Below are 17049 nucleotides of genomic sequence, written 5' to 3' on the forward strand. Positions count from 1 at the left end.
ACTATATTGTTTAGGAAATAATGACAAGAAAAAAATGTGTGTACATGTTAAATACAGATGCAACCATCCTTTTTTTTTCAAAATTTTTTTTTCAACAGCTGGTTGAACCCAGGAATGTGGACCCTGTGGATATAGAAAACTGTTTACTCAAGAGTTTTCATTTGGGATGATGAAAAAATTTTGGAGATAGAGAATAGTTATGGTTTACAACAATGTGAATGTACTTAATGCTGCTGAACTGTACACTCAAATATGGTTAAAATGGCAAATTTTTGAGATATATATATATCTATTTCAACACAATTTAAAACACACACACACACACACACACACACACACACACTTATTGCTTTCCCCATCTCATCCGTCACCACCATGGATAAGCCACCATCACCTCACCTGGCTCACACCAAAAGCCTCCTAACTTCTTCCTGCTTCTTCTCCTCCCACTATGCTTTATTCTCAGCACAGCAGCCAGAGTAATTAATTTAACTCTTAAGTCAGATCATGTTGCTCCTTGTCTGAGAACCCCACAATAGCTCCCCATTTCACTCGGGGTTATAGCTACATGTCCCACAAGAGCCTATAAAATGTTCCATGATCTGGCCTCCTGTTGCCTCTCATCTCCTCTGCAATAAGTTCCTGATCACCTCGCTCAGCCACACCCTGATGCTGCTGCTGGAGCCATAGGGCCTGCTCTCACCAGAGATTCTTGGCTTTTGTTTTTTCGAGAGCACTCCTCCCTCCATTTTCAACTCCCTCCAATCCCTCCAAGTCTTTGCTCAAACCTCATCTTCTAAGTGAATAGCTCTCTGATTTGTTATTATGCCTATCTGCACTTCCTTTAAGGTTCCTCACTCTGCTCTACTTTTTCTTCCTTTTTTGGTGCATTTCTCATGTTCTAACATGCTGTGCAATTTATTTACCTTTTTTTCTTTACTGTTTGTCTCCCTCACTAGTATGTAAACAAGCACCTTTGTCTATTTTGTTCACAATTGTTATATCCCAAGAGGCTAGAACACTTTTTGACACAATGAATGCTCAATAAATATTTGTTCAGTGAATGAATAAATGAATGAATATGTTTGAAAGAGCACAAAATTATAGGCTTGCTCAGAGGATGTACCCGTCTTGATTCATTCCTAGTGGGAATTTGCAAATGGTATTTGGAACAGAACAAGCAGGTTCAATTGGAAGTGGTGAACAGTATGACCAGAGAGGAATAACTCCGTCATAAAAGTCCTTGAAATAAAGGAAGATAAGACCTTGGGAGTCTATGTAGTAGGGGGGCTTGATAGATACTGAAGTTAGAGAACAACTTGGCCACAGGCCAAGCAAAGCAATCAGTTCTCAGCCTAGAAGCCATTGGAAAATGGTCCAGCAAGATGAGCTCTGATCATCTATGTAGCCTTCTGTTTTAATATAAACAAATTATTTATTATCATCAAAGCCCGAAAGTGTATATAATGGCCACCTTATTCTTGAGTAATCACTAGCATGTTATGTTATTCTCTACTTTTTTCTGTATGCTTGAAATATTTCAAAACTTAAATTTATAAAGAAAAGGAAAAACTCAGAAAACCAAATAGGCCTGTGATTTGATAATTAGGTACCCATTCTATGATTGATAGCTTTCTACATGTACATAACTTTTAGTGATAGATACAAAAGGATTTTTATTTCCCCAATTTGGCCTCTGTCTTACCTTTTCCCCAACAAGATTTATCATCTTCCTCACTATCCCCAGTAGGAAAACCGTTCTGTCGCTTCCCCTTTCCGATCTTCCCATGTCTGTGAATGAGTCCACCATAGAAAACTTAGATTCTTCCTGAGCCCTACCCTTTGTATTCAATCTGCCATCAATCTATCAATCTGTTCACAGGGCTTGGCTTTTTCTTTCTTATACACCCTTCCAATAAGCCAGGCTAAGTCCTCATCAACTCATACCTGTAATTTGGCATTAATTCACTTAGTCCTTACAATGACCCTGTGAAGTAGATGCCACTTTACAGATGAGGAATCTGAATCAGAGAGGTTACTCCTTACCAATAAAGGGCTAGTAAGCAGGGAGCCAGGATTTGAATCTAAATCTAGAGTCTCTGCTTCGAGCTGTCTCCTTCAATTCACCCTATATACCCATTTCCCTAAAAGCCTGCCTCAGCCAACTGCTCTTCATCTTCAGCATTATATCTTCTCCCACTTTCAAGATCTTCCATAAGTGACCTCACCCTAACTGCTTTAGCTTTCACCAATTCCCGCTGCACTAGCTTCTTCCGCTTGCTCTGTTCTCACAGACACATTGTGCATCTCTGCCTCCAACCTGGAAAGGAAGACTTACATTGCAATCCACTCCCATCTACTCTTCCTTTCAGTTCCCAAAGCACCTATGGTCAGTCCTGCCCTGTGGCTCCTAGTTAGGTACCACCTGAGATGGTCATTTAAGTTTCTCTATGTAGGCGTCATCTCTCACAGGGCTTCTCAATCTCACCAGTATCAACATTTTAGACAGGATCATTCTTTATTGTGGGGAGCTGTCTTGTGTACCACTGAATATTTAGGGCATCTCTGGGCTTTATGCACTAGATGCCAGCAGCAACACAGCCCTCTCCCTTCTAACACCCACACCACCACCACCTTCCAATTGTGGAAACCCAAGTATTTCCAGGCATTGCCAAATGTTCGCTGGGGACAAAATCAACCCCAGCAGAGACACTGGACCAGACTGCAAGCTTCTCAATCTCAGGGACTGCATCTTATCCTTTTTTTATTTTTAATTTTTTTTGTCTTCTCCCCAGCTTCTGGCATCAGTGCCTGGCACATAACAAGAACTCAATAAATAGCTGTTAAATAAGACCCAACCAATATCAACACCCTTACATTATATCTGAGCTCTTTTTTTTTTCCACTCATTCATCTTATCACCCAGTATTTCACAGTGTGATGCTGGCCACAGAGAAAGACAACTTGATCGTGACCTTTTGACTGAGTGGAACGACAAAGGGGTGAAGACTGAGCTTCCAGAGCTTTAGCCAGCATTTGTGGTGGCTCATAAGTCTAACCTTTCATTCCAGACGTATATTTTTAAATAAATCCTTATCCAAAATAAAGTACCAAACCATGAGATGCCAAATGAAATTATTAAAAACTCTCTGGCATTCAAATGTGTTTGTTTTTTCTTTTCTGTATTAAAAGAAAATATGGGGTTCAGCAGGCTTTAGTATCAGGCAGACATGCAGTCAAATCACTGCTCCCTTGGAGTAACAGTGTGATTTTGGGCAATCAAATCTAGAAAATGTAGGTAATAAAAGCTGTCTTCTAAGAAAGGGTTTTCCCACTTCTACCAACATAGCCTTTACCATATGCCAGGCATGACAGATATACTAAGATCTTACTATACTACGCTATGCTAACTTACTCACTATACTAACATTATGAATCCCATCTTAAAGAAACAGAGGAACAGAGAGCTTCAGCCATTTATCCAGTCACATAAAAAGCAGCTGAGCCAGACGTCAGGCCCAGAGTCCATGAGCATCACAATAAGACTATCCTTGTGGATGAGAAGATTAAATAAGATTGCAGAGGCAAACATCGCTAGAACATACCAGCTACTCTCAGTTACTTTACCACTTTGTCCCCCAACCAGTTCCCTAGAACTCATTCAGCAACTATTTATTGGGTACTCACAAAATACATTTAAGGTAACCAAACAGGAGCAGGTATGGTTTTCCCTCTGAAGACAAAATGGAGGAAGAAGACTGAGTAAACCAAAGTGAATCTTCAGCTCCAACTCCTCTCTTCTGAGCCAACTCCACCCCTGACTCAAAGGCAGGTGTTTCCCCCATTCAGGACCCCAGGAGACTGACTCTGTCTCCCTGCTATCAAAGCAGGCCTCAGGAGAGGCTCTCACACTTTTTCTCAGTAAGGTATAAATGACTGACACAATGTTAAATAGTAAACATGCTGTACTGCAGAGCTTCAGCAATGTCATGCTTACTGCAGTGCAGAGGCGTGTACATGTTTGTAAGCATGACATTTGTAACAGTCAGGGTGAACACAGAGAGAGGTTTCTCTTAAGGAACTGGCTCAGGTAGTTGTGGAAACTGGCAAGTCCAAAATGTAACAGGGTAGGCTGGCAAGCTGAAGAGTGAGAGAAGAGTTGCAGTTTGAGGCCAAAGGTGGTCTGCTGGCAGAAGTCCTCCTTGCTCAGGGAGGTCTGACTTTCATTAAGGCCTTCAACTGTGGATGAGGCCCATCCTCATGATGGAGGGTGACCCACTTTACTCCAAGTCCACCGATTTAAATGTTAATCTCATCCAAAAAGTACCTTCACAGAAACATCCAGAATAATGTTTGACCAAATATCTGGGCACTGTGGCCCAGCCATGTTGACCCATAAAGTTAACCATCACAACACATGAAATTTAAATAGTTTGACCCTTGAAAAACATGGTATAAACATTTACATGAAGATTTTCTTCTGCCTCTGTCACCCCTGAAATAGTAAGACCAACTCCTCCTCTTAATCCTCTTTCTCAGACTATTCAACATGAAGATGATGAGGATGAAGGCATTTATCATAAGCCACTTTCACTTCATGAATAGTAAATCTATTTTCTCTTCCTTATGACTTTCTTAAAGCTTTTCTTTTCTCTAGCTTACTTTATTATAAGAATACAGTGTATGATACACATAACATACAAAATATGTGTTGATCAACATTTATGTTATTGATAAGGCTTCTGGTCAATGTTAGGCTGTGAGTAGTTACATTTTGGAGAACCACCTTGTTCAAGTGTCAAGAACTTTGTGTGTGTGTGTGTGTGTGTGTGTGTGTGTGTGTGTTTTGTTTTGTTTGAGATAGAGTGTTGCTCTGTCACCCAGGCTAGAGTACAGTAGCATGATCTCGGCTCACTGCAACCTCCGCCTACCAGGTTCAAGCGATTCTCCTGCTTCAGTCTCCCAAGTAGCTGGGACTACAGGCATGCTCCACCATACACGGCTCAATTTTTTGGTATTTTTAGTAGAGATAGGATTTCACCACATTGGCCAAGCTAGTCTCAAACTCTCGACCTCAAGTGATCTGCCCTCTTCGTCCTCCCAAACTGCTGGGATTACAGGAGTGAGCCACCACACCTGGCCAGGTCAAGAACTTTGAAAGAGAAATTGCTGGTATCAGTCAGCAGGCAGGAGTATCTGGGACTAGAGAAAGGACTCCCCCAGCTCCCTGACCTCACAACACATGGCCACACCTGATAATATTCCCCTTGGTTTCTTCTGCAGCCTGGAATTTAGGAGAAAATATTTTCAAAAATTCTTATGTTTCCCGATTCAATAGCAAAGACAATGGCCTTTAAAGAAAGGTACAGACTTAACCTACCACTGCTTTAATTACCACCCAATTTTATTTAATTTTCCCCAAAGACCAAGAACAGTGGTGAGCAGAAAGGCAAACCACTGCCTTGTTTGTGGTTCCATCCTCTACCCAGCAGACTTGCTGCCCCATAAATAATCATTGCGAGAAAAAAATCACACCATGAAAGCCAAACAGCTCCCTAGTGTTCCCTTGCTTGGCATGACTTTCCAAGACAGCAGGCATCTTTATTTACAGATTGAAGTGTTGGGCCAAAATTCATCCCAATGCGTGTATCAAGGAGTATTCGATGCATGATCATTTTCAATTTACAGCAGCACAGGTGTTCCCAGTAAGTAAGTAGAGCACGCCTTTCCACAGGCATTCTGTGATTACAGAAGCCATTCTTTGCATTGTTTTGCCTATTAATCTGCAGAGAGAAAGCCCATGAGCTATTAGCAAATTCCCAACTTAGGCTGGAACTCGTGCATATCAAGGGCCTTTGCCAGAGCGACAAAAATGCCCCAGAGATAGGCAATGACTATTTGCCTGCTGGAAGGAAATGTGGAAATAATATATTCAGGCTTGAAGATTATCACTGAAGGAGCTGAGCTTCCTCTCCCATGCTTACATCTGCGCTGTTCTTTTCATCTATTTCTTATTCCTCGGCAAATATCTCTCATAATGAGCCTCAGGCCAGCAAATCAGAAAAAGGGCATCGCATCAGATGTAATCTCTGTGACCTTTAGAAAACGGAACGTCTGTCACGGGGTAGGCAGTTGGACCTGCCATCCTTGGTATTTGTTTTTTCCTGGGAAGGATTTGTGCCCCTCTGTCCTCTGGGATAGGCTCCTATTGGTATTCTTTCCACCCCCAGAGGTTCCTGGGTGGCAACAGCTGGGCTGATTGGAAATAGGTTTCCACCAGGGGGCACTGGAAGAAAGCAAGAGTGAGAAGCGCCCCTTCTCAGAACAGTTCCTAAGGTCACCTCTGAAGAGGACAAAGGAACAGATGTGAAGAGCTGTGGGGCCCAGGCTGCGCGGGAAGCAAAGCCGCTGTCGCTTCCTCGTGTCTAATGTTTTGAAGTTTACATCATCACCTCCAGTTCATCCCCTGGCATTTCCGATGTTGGGGTTTCGTTTTGAATCAGTGCCTTGAGTGAAATGCATTCCTACTGAATTTGGTCATCATAATAACTGGCACATGGCTAATGATTTGTATTTAAAAACATGGCTTGAAACTAGCTGTTTCAAGAGCTGCCTTAACCCAAAGACCAGGCTTGTCGACCAACCCAGGCACTCCAGATTGTGGTTTTAAGATGAGGAATGTCTGATACCGGCAGCTTTTGCAGTTGATAGGCTGTGGTGAGTCGGGAAGCCTTGAAAACTTGTAGTTTTGGAAAAATGGCTCTGGGTGACCAGAGCTGATTCTATAAGTTTGCTGCAAAGTATCCCTTTTTTTTTTCTTCCAGAAATTTACAGAAAGGCCAAACTTCCTCATTACTCTGCCATAAATGCCCACCACTACATCCATTTCTTTTCTTTTCTTTTTTTTCTTTTTTCTTTCTTTTTTTTTTTTTTTTTGAGACAGAGTCTCGCTCTGTCCCCCAGGCTGGAATGCAGTGGCGCTATCTCGACTCACTGCAACCTCTGCTCCCAGGTTCACGCCATTCTCCTGCCTCAGCCTCCTGAGTAGCTGGGAGTACAGGCGCCCGCCACCACACCCAGCTAATTTTTTTTTGTATTTTGAGTAGAGATGGCGTTTCACCGTGTTAGCCAGGATAGTCTCGATCTCCTGACCTCGTGATCTGCTGGCCTCGGCCTCCCAAAGTGCTGGGATTACAGGCGTGAACCACTGTGCCCGGCCCCACTACATCCATTTCTTAAGGGCCTTTTGAAGATAGGCACGTTTTAGCCACATTAACCCATGTTATCCGGGGAATGTGACACGTAACTAGCTTGGCTATAGCATGGATTTCTACCTCTGAACAGGAGTTAGAAAAGGCTTCCAAGTTGGAGTTAGACTTCTTGGTTTGGAGTTAGACACCAAACCAAGACCCCACACCAAGGAGAGGGGAAAATAATAAAATTGGGACATTGAGTTTTTCACGTAAATGTTTATTCAATTTAGAAACGTATCCTTTATTCTGAGTTTATAACCTTTATGCATTTGGGGTGTGAAGTGATCCTGTGTCTGTGTTTGCACGGGTGTACACTTTTTCTTTTGATACTAAAATGTCCATTCTTCTAAGTGATGGTCTCCAGAGATGTTAGTTTTTCTAAATGTAGGAATAAAATAAGTAATTTGTATTAGACCTCGACTGTTCTGTTTTTTTGACATTATACTGCCGGTGAGACCTTAAAGAAGGGAGGATAACTACTTTAGGTGAGTCATTGGCAACTAAGAGAAAACAAGTACCTAGCTAATGGGACAACAAACTGGTCAATTTGAGTGGAAGAGTGGTGCTTGACTCGTCTATGGCCTGAAGGGGTGCTGTGTGGGGCAAGGAGATTCTAGAAGCCTGGGAAGCTGGATGGGGGTCCCAGGCACCAGGGAAGATAATGGTTTCTGGGAGTAAAAGGTGCTATAAGGAAAGGCAGAATCTTCCTGAAGATGACCGCTCATCTGTTTCTCAGCTTCCGCCAGGGCAACCCCCCCAGGCACGGACAGCAGCCACCCAAACCCTTGTTTGGTCTATGAGGCAATTTTTCTTTCTTTCTCAGAAGAGGCTGATGTGAGTTGGACTTTACAGGCACCTTGCCCACAACCTCTCCCCTCCCCTACATCTCAAAACAGTATTTCCTAGAACACTGTTTTCTGTGAGCTCAAAGTTCATAACAAGCTCGCAGACATCACACCCAAGACATCGAGCCAGCTTGTGATGTGAAGAAGCGCTTGGCCACAAGGCGCACGGGCGTGGCTGGCACTGGGCCGGAAGCCATGCTGCTCACTGACCCTTGGTGGGCAGGAAGTGCAGGCGCTGCTGGCCTGAGGGGCTCCACAGAGGAGTAATGGGGGGATCTGCAGTAGTTACAAAAGGTGGCTGCAGTTATTACCAGACACTTGAGGCAGTGATGGAGTGGAAAACTGAAATGATTTAAAGACAAAAGAAAAGACACATCTAGTGTCCATTTTAATCTTGAGCCTATTTTTCAGAAAGGGCATCAAATTCCAGCCCCAGGCAGAAGGGTGGCCAAAGTGGCCAAGTTCTTTTTTAATCTGCGGCTCCTCCTGCTTTTGTCACAGACTTAGTTATCTATTGTTGGAAACAAATTATTCTGAGACCTAATGACTTAAAACGTTTATCTGACACTTTCTGTGGGCCGGGAGCTCTGGAAGGGTTTAGCTGGGTGCCCGTGGCTCCAGATCTCTCAGGTAGTTGCAGTCAAGCTGGGCCCAACCAGAGCTGGAGAATACACTTCTAAGTGGATTCCATGGTGCCTCAGTTCCTCGTGATGGGGATTCTCTACGGGCTGCCTGAGAGTGCTCCCAACAAGGCAGCCAGCGATGCAGAAGGCAGAAAGCCTGAGATCGCAGGAATGGGAGCCGCAGCCTCTGTAACCTGGTCTCAGAGGTGACATTCCATCACCTTTACCATATTCTAATCACGAGAAGTGAGGTACTAGGTCCAATTCATACTCAAGGAGGAGGACTGCATAAGGGCCTGAATATCTGGAGGCAGATATCATCAGGCCATCTTAGAGGCTGCCTACCACAGCTACCCTCCTTATCTTCATATTCATAATAGTAATAATGGAAGGTGTTGACCTAACAAAGTTGGTCTGAGAATCAGATACAAAAAGGAGTAAGATAGGACTCCGAAAAGAGAGGCCCAAGAAAGGCGGTGTGACCAAAATGTCCTTACCTTACCCACAGATCCAGTTATCGAGATGAACCCAGAAACTTGCCTTTTAATAGCACCCAAGGCATGCTTCAGGCACACCAAGACTTAGAAACCACTCTTTCTACTAAGTTGTAAATAAAGAAAGGCAGAGAAATTAGGCAAACAGGGGAGCTAAGAGGTGAACTTTTTAAGCCCCCAGCTATTCTCCCTTGCCCTGTCCTTTAAATAACTCTCCTAGGCTGGATCTGTTCTCAGGGCAACTGTGAGTTGATGGAAATGCTGGCAATACCAAGTACATTTCACAAACTGAATCTCACTGGAGCAGTGCCCTGAAACCCCACTCCAAATCTCCCATCAGTATGATCAATATCCCACACTCCACAATTACCTTCTCCTACCATATAGCAACCTTTGAAGCCAGACTTCTATGACAATGCTTAAAACAACAAACGTTTTTGGCAAATGACCCTAACAAACACATAAACTTTTTTTTTTTTTTTTTTTTTTTTTTTTTTTTTTTTTTAAGAGACAGGGTCTCACTTTGCCACCCAGATTGGAGTGGAGTGGTGCGGTCACAGCTTACTGCAACCTCAAACTCCTCGGCTTAAGCAATCATCTTGGCTGGACCTTTTTTTTTTATTAACAGTAATACATCTTGAGGCATCACTTAGCTGTCTCCTTGTCAACAGTAAACACTCATTGTTTTACCCAGCAGAAAATGTAGCCACATTCAGCTGCAATTGACAGTAGACAACAGGTGATTCTTATCATCAAATCAAATTAACAGACGCTGGAAAGGAGAGTGAGCTTTCATCAAAGCCATGCCAGAGAGAATAATCCTCAAAATACCCCGCCAATAGGTAGTCCCTTATTTAATCCCTTGGGCAATCAAATCCTTGTCTCAACCTTCACAATGATTTATTTTATATATAACCGAATCGTTCCTGCTGTAATTTACAGCATTTTCTTTAGTTCTGACCTTGACGGAAATAAAGAGCAGATGCTCACACAGCTTTTAACATTTAAAGATTCTTAAGTCACTGTTGAGCTTGTCTTGCCAGTGGGGGTGGCAGGGGACACAGGTTGCTGCTTTTTCACTTTTTCTGCTTTGCTCTGCTTGGCCTATATTTCTGTTAACAGGAGCCTTGTTCTTATCTGCGTGAATGGAAGACTACGAGTTATTTTCAGGTCAGCACAACTGGAATAACGTGGTCTATTTATTTATTTATTTTTTTACAAAATCTACAAACAATTGTTGGCTCCTGTAAGGGGATTTGGCTTAAATAGATGACATTTAAAAATTACAATCATTTTTTCCTTAATGCCACCTAAAAGTCAGAAATGTAAAAACTTGACTTTTTTTAGCTGGCCTTTGATTGCTTTAATCTGATATGACTGAGCTTTGTTGAAGCTTGGTTCCATCATCATCTAGTATTAAAATCAAAGACAGTATTTTCCTTCCTTATCTGCAAAATAACGCCCTCTGAGTCTTAGAGATAAATTAACAAGTATTTCCAAAACTGAGCAACTCCCAAAATAAAGTTCTTAAAGCACCTCTTAGGTTTATTGTTTCTTTACATTTTGTTGCAAGGTGGCCAAAAAGGGAGTCGCCTGGGCAAAAGTTCTAGTTCTGGATTTTGTCCAGCATTTGTGGATCACGGTTGGCAGATTTATATGTATACAAATATACACATACACATACACACACTCCCTTTGAGAGCTTATTTATATATACAAACTTATATATGTGTGTACATATGTGTGTGTGTATATATATTTTTATATATATATATATATTTAAGGCAAAAGGAAGAGCGCTTAAATCCCAAGTCCGGCAAGTCTCATGCTTGGCCAGGTGTGGTGGCTCACACCTGTAATCCCAGCACTTTGGGAGGCTGAGGTAAATCATTTGAGGTCAGGAGTTCGAGACCAGCCTGGCCAACATGGTGAAACCCTGTCTCTACTAAAAATAGAAAAATTAGCCAGGCATGGTGGCGTGCACCTGTAGTCCCAGCTACTCGGGAGGCTGAGGCAGGAGAACTGCTTGAACCCAGGAGGTGGAACTTACAGTGAGCTGAGATCACGCCATTGCACTCCAGCCTGGGTGACAGAGCAAGACTCTGTCTCAGAAAAAAAAAAGTCTCATGCTTAAATCCTGAGTGTGACAACCATGTGAGCTTTTGGTGAGATTTAAACTTTCAAAGGCACTATTTTCTTATTGGCTACATAAGAATAACAATTTTCACCTTGCCAGTTTGTAGTGAAGCTTTCAGATAATGAATATAAAGGAACTGGTATAGACCATGGCCCATGGTAGGTGCTCAATAAATACCTTTATAAAGAAACAAAGATATTGCAATTCTGATATGATGGCTGCCTTCTTATTTAGAAGACTATTCTGCTTGTTTTTCTTTTTATTCTAATTTCTTTGGATTTATAAGCATCCCCACGGCTCTTTCAAACCAAGGATCTTCACAGATAACAGCATCTAGGGAATCTTTCTCTGTTCTCCTAAAACTAGCACTTATTTTTAACGGTGGTCTTATATTCTATAAAAATATTAAAATAACATCTTCATATGTAATATTATATATGAGGGAAAGAGACATTTAAGCCAGTGTTCACACTCGACCATGTTCACACTCTTAACCATGTGGAGACTCATGACTTTGACTCTTATTTTTGCCTTTACTCAGGCTCTGACTGCAGGTAAGAATCAGTTTTGCCTAAATTTCAATTGCCTGGGAAAGGTCCTCAATAACGGATGTCTACACAAAATTGTGAATAAATACTCCTGTGAAAATAAGGGTAAGTCTATATGTTTACATGATAAACACAGTTGTGTTTTAACCTCTCTTCCTTTTGCCTTAAATATATTTATTTGTGTCTGTGTGTGTATTTATATATATATAAAGTTGCCAACTGTGATCCACCACTGCTGGAGCAAATCCAGAACTAGAATTTGGTCTCCTGGCCTTCAGTCCAAAGTTCATTACAGTCTCATTCTAAAAACAAGTACTTCACACTGATTGCATTTCTACACACACATATGTAGATTCCTGGACATTCTTTTGTTTTTCTTTCATTTATGTTCTCAATGCTGAACCTTTATTAGAATTACATCACCACCGTGGTTCTTTAAATAAGAAACAAAACTCTGTCACAACATCTGAGGAAATTACCTTTTAATGTTCCCAAGCTCTGTGCCTTAGAAAGAAAAACATCCTCTGCTGTTCAAGAAGAATAGGTCCAGAACAAGCCCCGAAAATAAATTGAGAAAGCTCATCTTACTCACAGGAGGAAAGGATCATGGCAGCCCCTTCTGCAGGGAGCACACAACAGTCTTCAGTTCTTCTGCAGTGCTCCACTCACAAAAACACATCTTTCAACTGAAATCATAGTTCACTCAAGATGTTTCTCACGGGCAGAGTTAACCCCACCTATTTTCCTGTTCTGAAAACCTCAGAAGAGTATAAATGACAACCAATGGCCTATATAAGAAAGCTCAGTAATCTCCATCCCAATCTCTGAGGGTGTCTGCTATTAGTCTCTCATCCCCAAAGGTGTGGGTGACTCGCAAACATCATTTTCAAGAAATCACAAAATTTTGGTAAAAGGCACCTTTAAAATCATCAAGTCAAACTGCCCTCTCTGGACTGGGAAGGAAATGGAGGCACAGACAGAATAAGGGACTTCCCCAAGGCCACACTCTGAGTGGCAGAAACAATTAGATTCTAGGCTCTGGAATATTGAGTTTAGAATGTTCCATCCTCCCACTCAGCAGACACTTTATTTGGGCGAAGTCAATCTAGTAATAACCCTAAAATGTGATTGGGGGATGACTGAGAAATATAAAAACACCAACAATACAAAACACACTTGGGAGTTTCACTTCATCCCACTGGAAAGCATAACTATGTGTTAACTAATTAACAGAACAACTTTTTTTTTTTTTACATAAATTAACCCATTTATTATAGGCCAGTGATGTCTCAAAGAGTAGAGGAGCATCTACTGGTCTTTCAACTCCTTCAGTCTTCTGATGGCGGACTTTATCGTGACAGCGGAAGTGGTATTGTATGTCCAGGCACTGCCAGCCACTGTCTTCATGCAGGAACCACAGTGCCAGATCCCCACAGCTCGTCTCTTCATCTTGGTTTTGCCACAGAAAGAGCAAGTGTACTTGGTGTGCTGGCTGATTTCAATTTTCTTCACCATTTTCCGGCGGGAGGCCCCATAGCGGGTCCCGTATTTACTGATGATCCAACTTTCTTAGTACATTTGGCCATCTCGCCACGAACCAGGTCCGAGCCCAGAGAGCAACAGAACAACTTTAATGAAGACACAGCATATTCCCATTGCCCTTCCAATCTCCTGTTTAGATTAGGGTCTCCTTAGCATTCTGGGTGATGACTGTTATTTTTACTTCCCCTTCTGCCTTAGTTATGCTTTCGTATAAAACCTTTTTTTTTTAAGTCTTAGTGAAAAATATTTAAAGTTTTTTGAAGGAAATGTTCACAAATGTTGCCAGGTACTATCTATCTTGTTTTCCCATAAAAAGCATACATTGACCATTAGGGTAGGGACTCTTATCTTCTCCTCACTCTCTTTCATACCACCTAGTACTTCCCATAGCTCCTCAAGGTGAAAAAGGAAGTATGGGATGGCAGGAGGGAAGGAGGGAAGGTCAGGAAGGAAGGAGAAAAGGCTGATAGTGATAGTAAGGTAGAGTGTGCCAGGACCGACTCCTTGAATAAGCTACAAGTCAGTTAAAAGTTGTGCATGGTTAGCAACCAAAATGCCCATCAGTGATAGGCTGGATAAAGAAAATGTGGTACATAATGCACCATGGAATACTATGCAGCCATACAGAATGAAATCATGTCCTTTGCAGGCACATGGATGGAGCTGGAAGCCTTTATCTTCAGCAAAGTAATGCAGGAACAGAAAACCAAACACCACATGTTCTCACTTATAAGTGGGAGCTGAACCATGAGAACACATGGACACAGGGAGGGGAACAACACACACTGGGGCCTCTTGGGGGAGGGCAGATGAGGGGAGAGCATCAGGAAAAATAGCTAATGCATGCCAGGCTAATATCAGGAAATATATCAGGCTAATATCAGGAAAAATAACTAATGCATACCTAGGTGATGAGTTGATAGGTGCAGCAAACCACCATGGCACACGTTTACCTATGTAACAAACCTGCACATCCTACACATGTACCCTGGAACTTAAAAAAAAAGTTGTGCATGTTTTTGTCATGGGGGTATGGTTAAACAGGTAGATGAGAAGGAATGTGGCAGATTGTGATAAGGCTCAGAATAAGCAGTTTACTTTCTTCCATTACAAGGGGCACAGGAAAAGAAAAAACACAGCCTTCAGTGGATGGACTGCCTGCTGCACAGACTCTAGACTGGCCAGGATGAAATGAAATGGTTCTCCAGGGTCAAAGTGAAGGTGCTGCCCAGAGCAGCCAGTCTGTGTGTTCACCCAATGCTCCAGAGAGACCATCGCAGCCTCCAGAGGAGACGGAACTCCTGAAGGGAAGGCACTGTGTCTTCCTCAGCTAGTTACCCCACCAATAGCAAGAATAACGTGTTGGGCAATAAACAGTCTCTGGGTGACTGATATAGTTTCTTTTCGCTGGCACTCACGTAACCAAGATAATTTCTTTTCCTTGGTGCTCACGAGGAAAAAAGGCAGGCCCTAACTCCATTGATGTCTTAGTAGAGCTTCTAAGGGTGAGAAATCCACACACAGAGTCTTGACAGCAGGGTCTCCTGTGAGGTACAACAGTCCTACCCATCCAGGAACCCAAGTCCAACCAGGCCTCCTAAAAAACGTGCGGGAGCCAGCTCAGAACACCATGCTCGCTGTTTCTCTTGGTAGCTTCCTGGATCCTCCACCACAACTTGGGGTGCTTCTGGGCCCTGCGTGAGGTGGGGGCAAACTTTGTTGTGAACGTCACCTGATCCTTCTGCCCTAGAGCCCAGCACTTGCAATTATAGTGCCTGTGCCCCAGGGAATATTCTTAAGGGTTAGAAGTAGATTACCTAGTTTAATTTTCCATCTGATTCTGATTAGCTGCGGCCACCATGGGCAGGATTACATAGGCCAAATGCACGTGGTTAAGCTGGACAGGCATCCCCAGACACATTTACCTGAGTGAGGAGGGGGTGTTACTCATAGAAGAGTCTAGACTTTCTTCTCTTCAGGTATATTTGATGTTCAGGGGGAAATGAATTAACAGCTGTTAGGCACAGTCTCTAGTCCTAAGAAGGTGAGCTCATATACTACAGGATTAAAAGTTTCAATTAAAAGACAACTCGTGTTTCTTATAAATATATAACTTTATATATTACATATATTTACAATATATACAGCATACAAATATTGTTCATGTAATACTAAGAGCAGTCTTGAAAACTGAGATGTTTTCAAAACAAAAGATGGGTACTTATTTAGGTGGGTTCCTGATTTATCTAGAACCCAATTGTAGACAATGTCTCAGGCCCAGATTTCTGTAGAAGTCAAAGGGAAAAAGAAGGGTTGCTGGGTCATGACTCTAATACCCTTCCCCTTCCCAAATACCCTGGCCTTCAACTGGCATCAGCTAACATGGTCCCATGTGTGCACCCCTAAATGGCCAAACCCTGGGGCTACACACAGTGCCTGGTAAACAACTGTCACTCAAGTGCCTGAGGAATGAATAGAAATGAGTGATTTTAATCACCATTTCTAAGGCAACAGAGTGTTTCTAAGTGGAAACACTCTGGGAGATTCCGTCTAGAAACAAATTCTTTATGTGTTTCCACTTTACAAGTAAAACCATCTACATGTCCAAGTGCTCAATAAATTAAAAGCCACAAAGTGCCCATCCTTCCTTGCACTTTGGAATCTGGGAGCCACTGGTTACATCACTTATCTTCCAAAAGTTTCTTCACATTCAACTAGTTCATCTATTGTGCGCAGCAGATCTTCAAAAGAAGGCCTTCCCTCTGGTTTCTACAATTAAAAGTCAAAGAGAAGCTGTAGGTTCCAGAATCCATTCCAAAAAACCTCTCACTGCTCCAACTCCTAAACATAGCATATTACAGAGAGGCTTCACTGCTTTGGGACTGGGACATACAGGCATCTCCAGAGGGGTCTTGTCTCTACCCTAATCTACCCTGCATGTACTGCTGCTAGGCTAACCTTTCTAAGACACTGCTTTCATGTCTCTCTTCAAGAGACATGCCTGTGAAATCAAGTCCTGCAAATTTATAGGACCCTCTATAATCTGCCACTCCCCCACCCTCTTGTCACCCAATTTTATTCCCCACAAAATCCCTCACATGGGCTGTCTGTTAAATACGGCCACTATCTCCACTGTCGTGCACAAACATCGTGTTTATAACCACCTCCTTACCTTTGCTCAAGCTGTTCTCTCTCCCTTTAGCACCACTTCCTGCCCAGAATGTCTATGCCCATCCCAATCAACTCTTGGGGAGGCAGTACAGCCAGTGGTTGAGACCCTGGACTTTGGAGTCAGACAGGCCTATACTGCTCTGTAGTTAAGTGACCCCAGGCAAGCAGCAACCTCATGACCCTTAATCTTCTCATCTACAGAGTGGCACAAAGTGTCTCCACCTCAAAGTGTTGTTTTGAGAACTAAATCCAAAACACTAAGTATAGTGCTTGGTACATAATACATGTGAGCTAATGTTACTGTCTTTCAGAAGTCATTCGGCATCTAACCTCTTTTAGGAGGTGACATTTCAATACTTCCAAAGATCTCGGAAAGTTGAGGTTTAGAGAAAGAAACCAACTCTGGTAAAAAAAATAATATTTCAACTCTACAAGT

The 17049-nt window shown here is 42.4% G+C and overlaps 2 protein-coding genes and 1 pseudogene across 10 annotated transcripts in view; all 3 read right to left on the reverse strand.

The window, feature by feature from the left end:
• The window catches only part of TXK (TXK tyrosine kinase), a 77104-nt gene extending 64477 nt beyond the window's left edge, over nucleotides 1-12627 (reverse strand). For 2 of the 4 annotated variants that reach the window (XR_013417841.1, XR_003729625.2), the window contains exon 1: nucleotides 12493-12627. Coding sequence is in view for 1 of the 4 variants with exons in the window: in XM_015138338.3 (XP_014993824.3) it covers nucleotides 12493-12508 (16 nt within the window). In the remaining 3 variants the exon portion in view is untranslated. The remainder of the gene's footprint in view (nucleotides 1-12492) is intronic. The other 2 variants (XR_001444768.3, XM_015138338.3) reach the window with 1 other exon arrangement.
• Nucleotides 12628-13139: 512 nt separating this feature from the next.
• Nucleotides 13140-13514, reverse strand: LOC106998326 (large ribosomal subunit protein eL43 pseudogene; annotated as a pseudogene). The gene has a single exon (XR_001444769.3). The product of XR_001444769.3 is annotated as a large ribosomal subunit protein eL43 pseudogene (transcript).
• TEC (tec protein tyrosine kinase) overlaps nucleotides 13140-17049 on the reverse strand; it is a 140773-nt gene continuing 136863 nt past the window's right edge. For 4 of the 5 annotated variants that reach the window (XM_078003372.1, XM_078003374.1, XM_078003373.1 and 1 more), the window contains one exon: nucleotides 13140-15136. In XM_078003372.1, coding sequence (XP_077859498.1) covers nucleotides 15005-15136 — 132 coding nt within the window. In that variant the 3' untranslated portion in view covers nucleotides 13140-15004. Of the gene's footprint in view, nucleotides 15137-15983; nucleotides 16212-17049 lie in introns of those variants that run through there. The other variant, XM_001103213.4, reaches the window with a different exon arrangement.

The sequence above is a fragment of the Macaca mulatta genome, chromosome 5 (genome assembly GCF_049350105.2).
Source record: "Macaca mulatta isolate MMU2019108-1 chromosome 5, T2T-MMU8v2.0, whole genome shotgun sequence".
In the NCBI taxonomy this organism is placed as follows: domain Eukaryota; kingdom Metazoa; phylum Chordata; class Mammalia; order Primates; family Cercopithecidae; genus Macaca; species Macaca mulatta.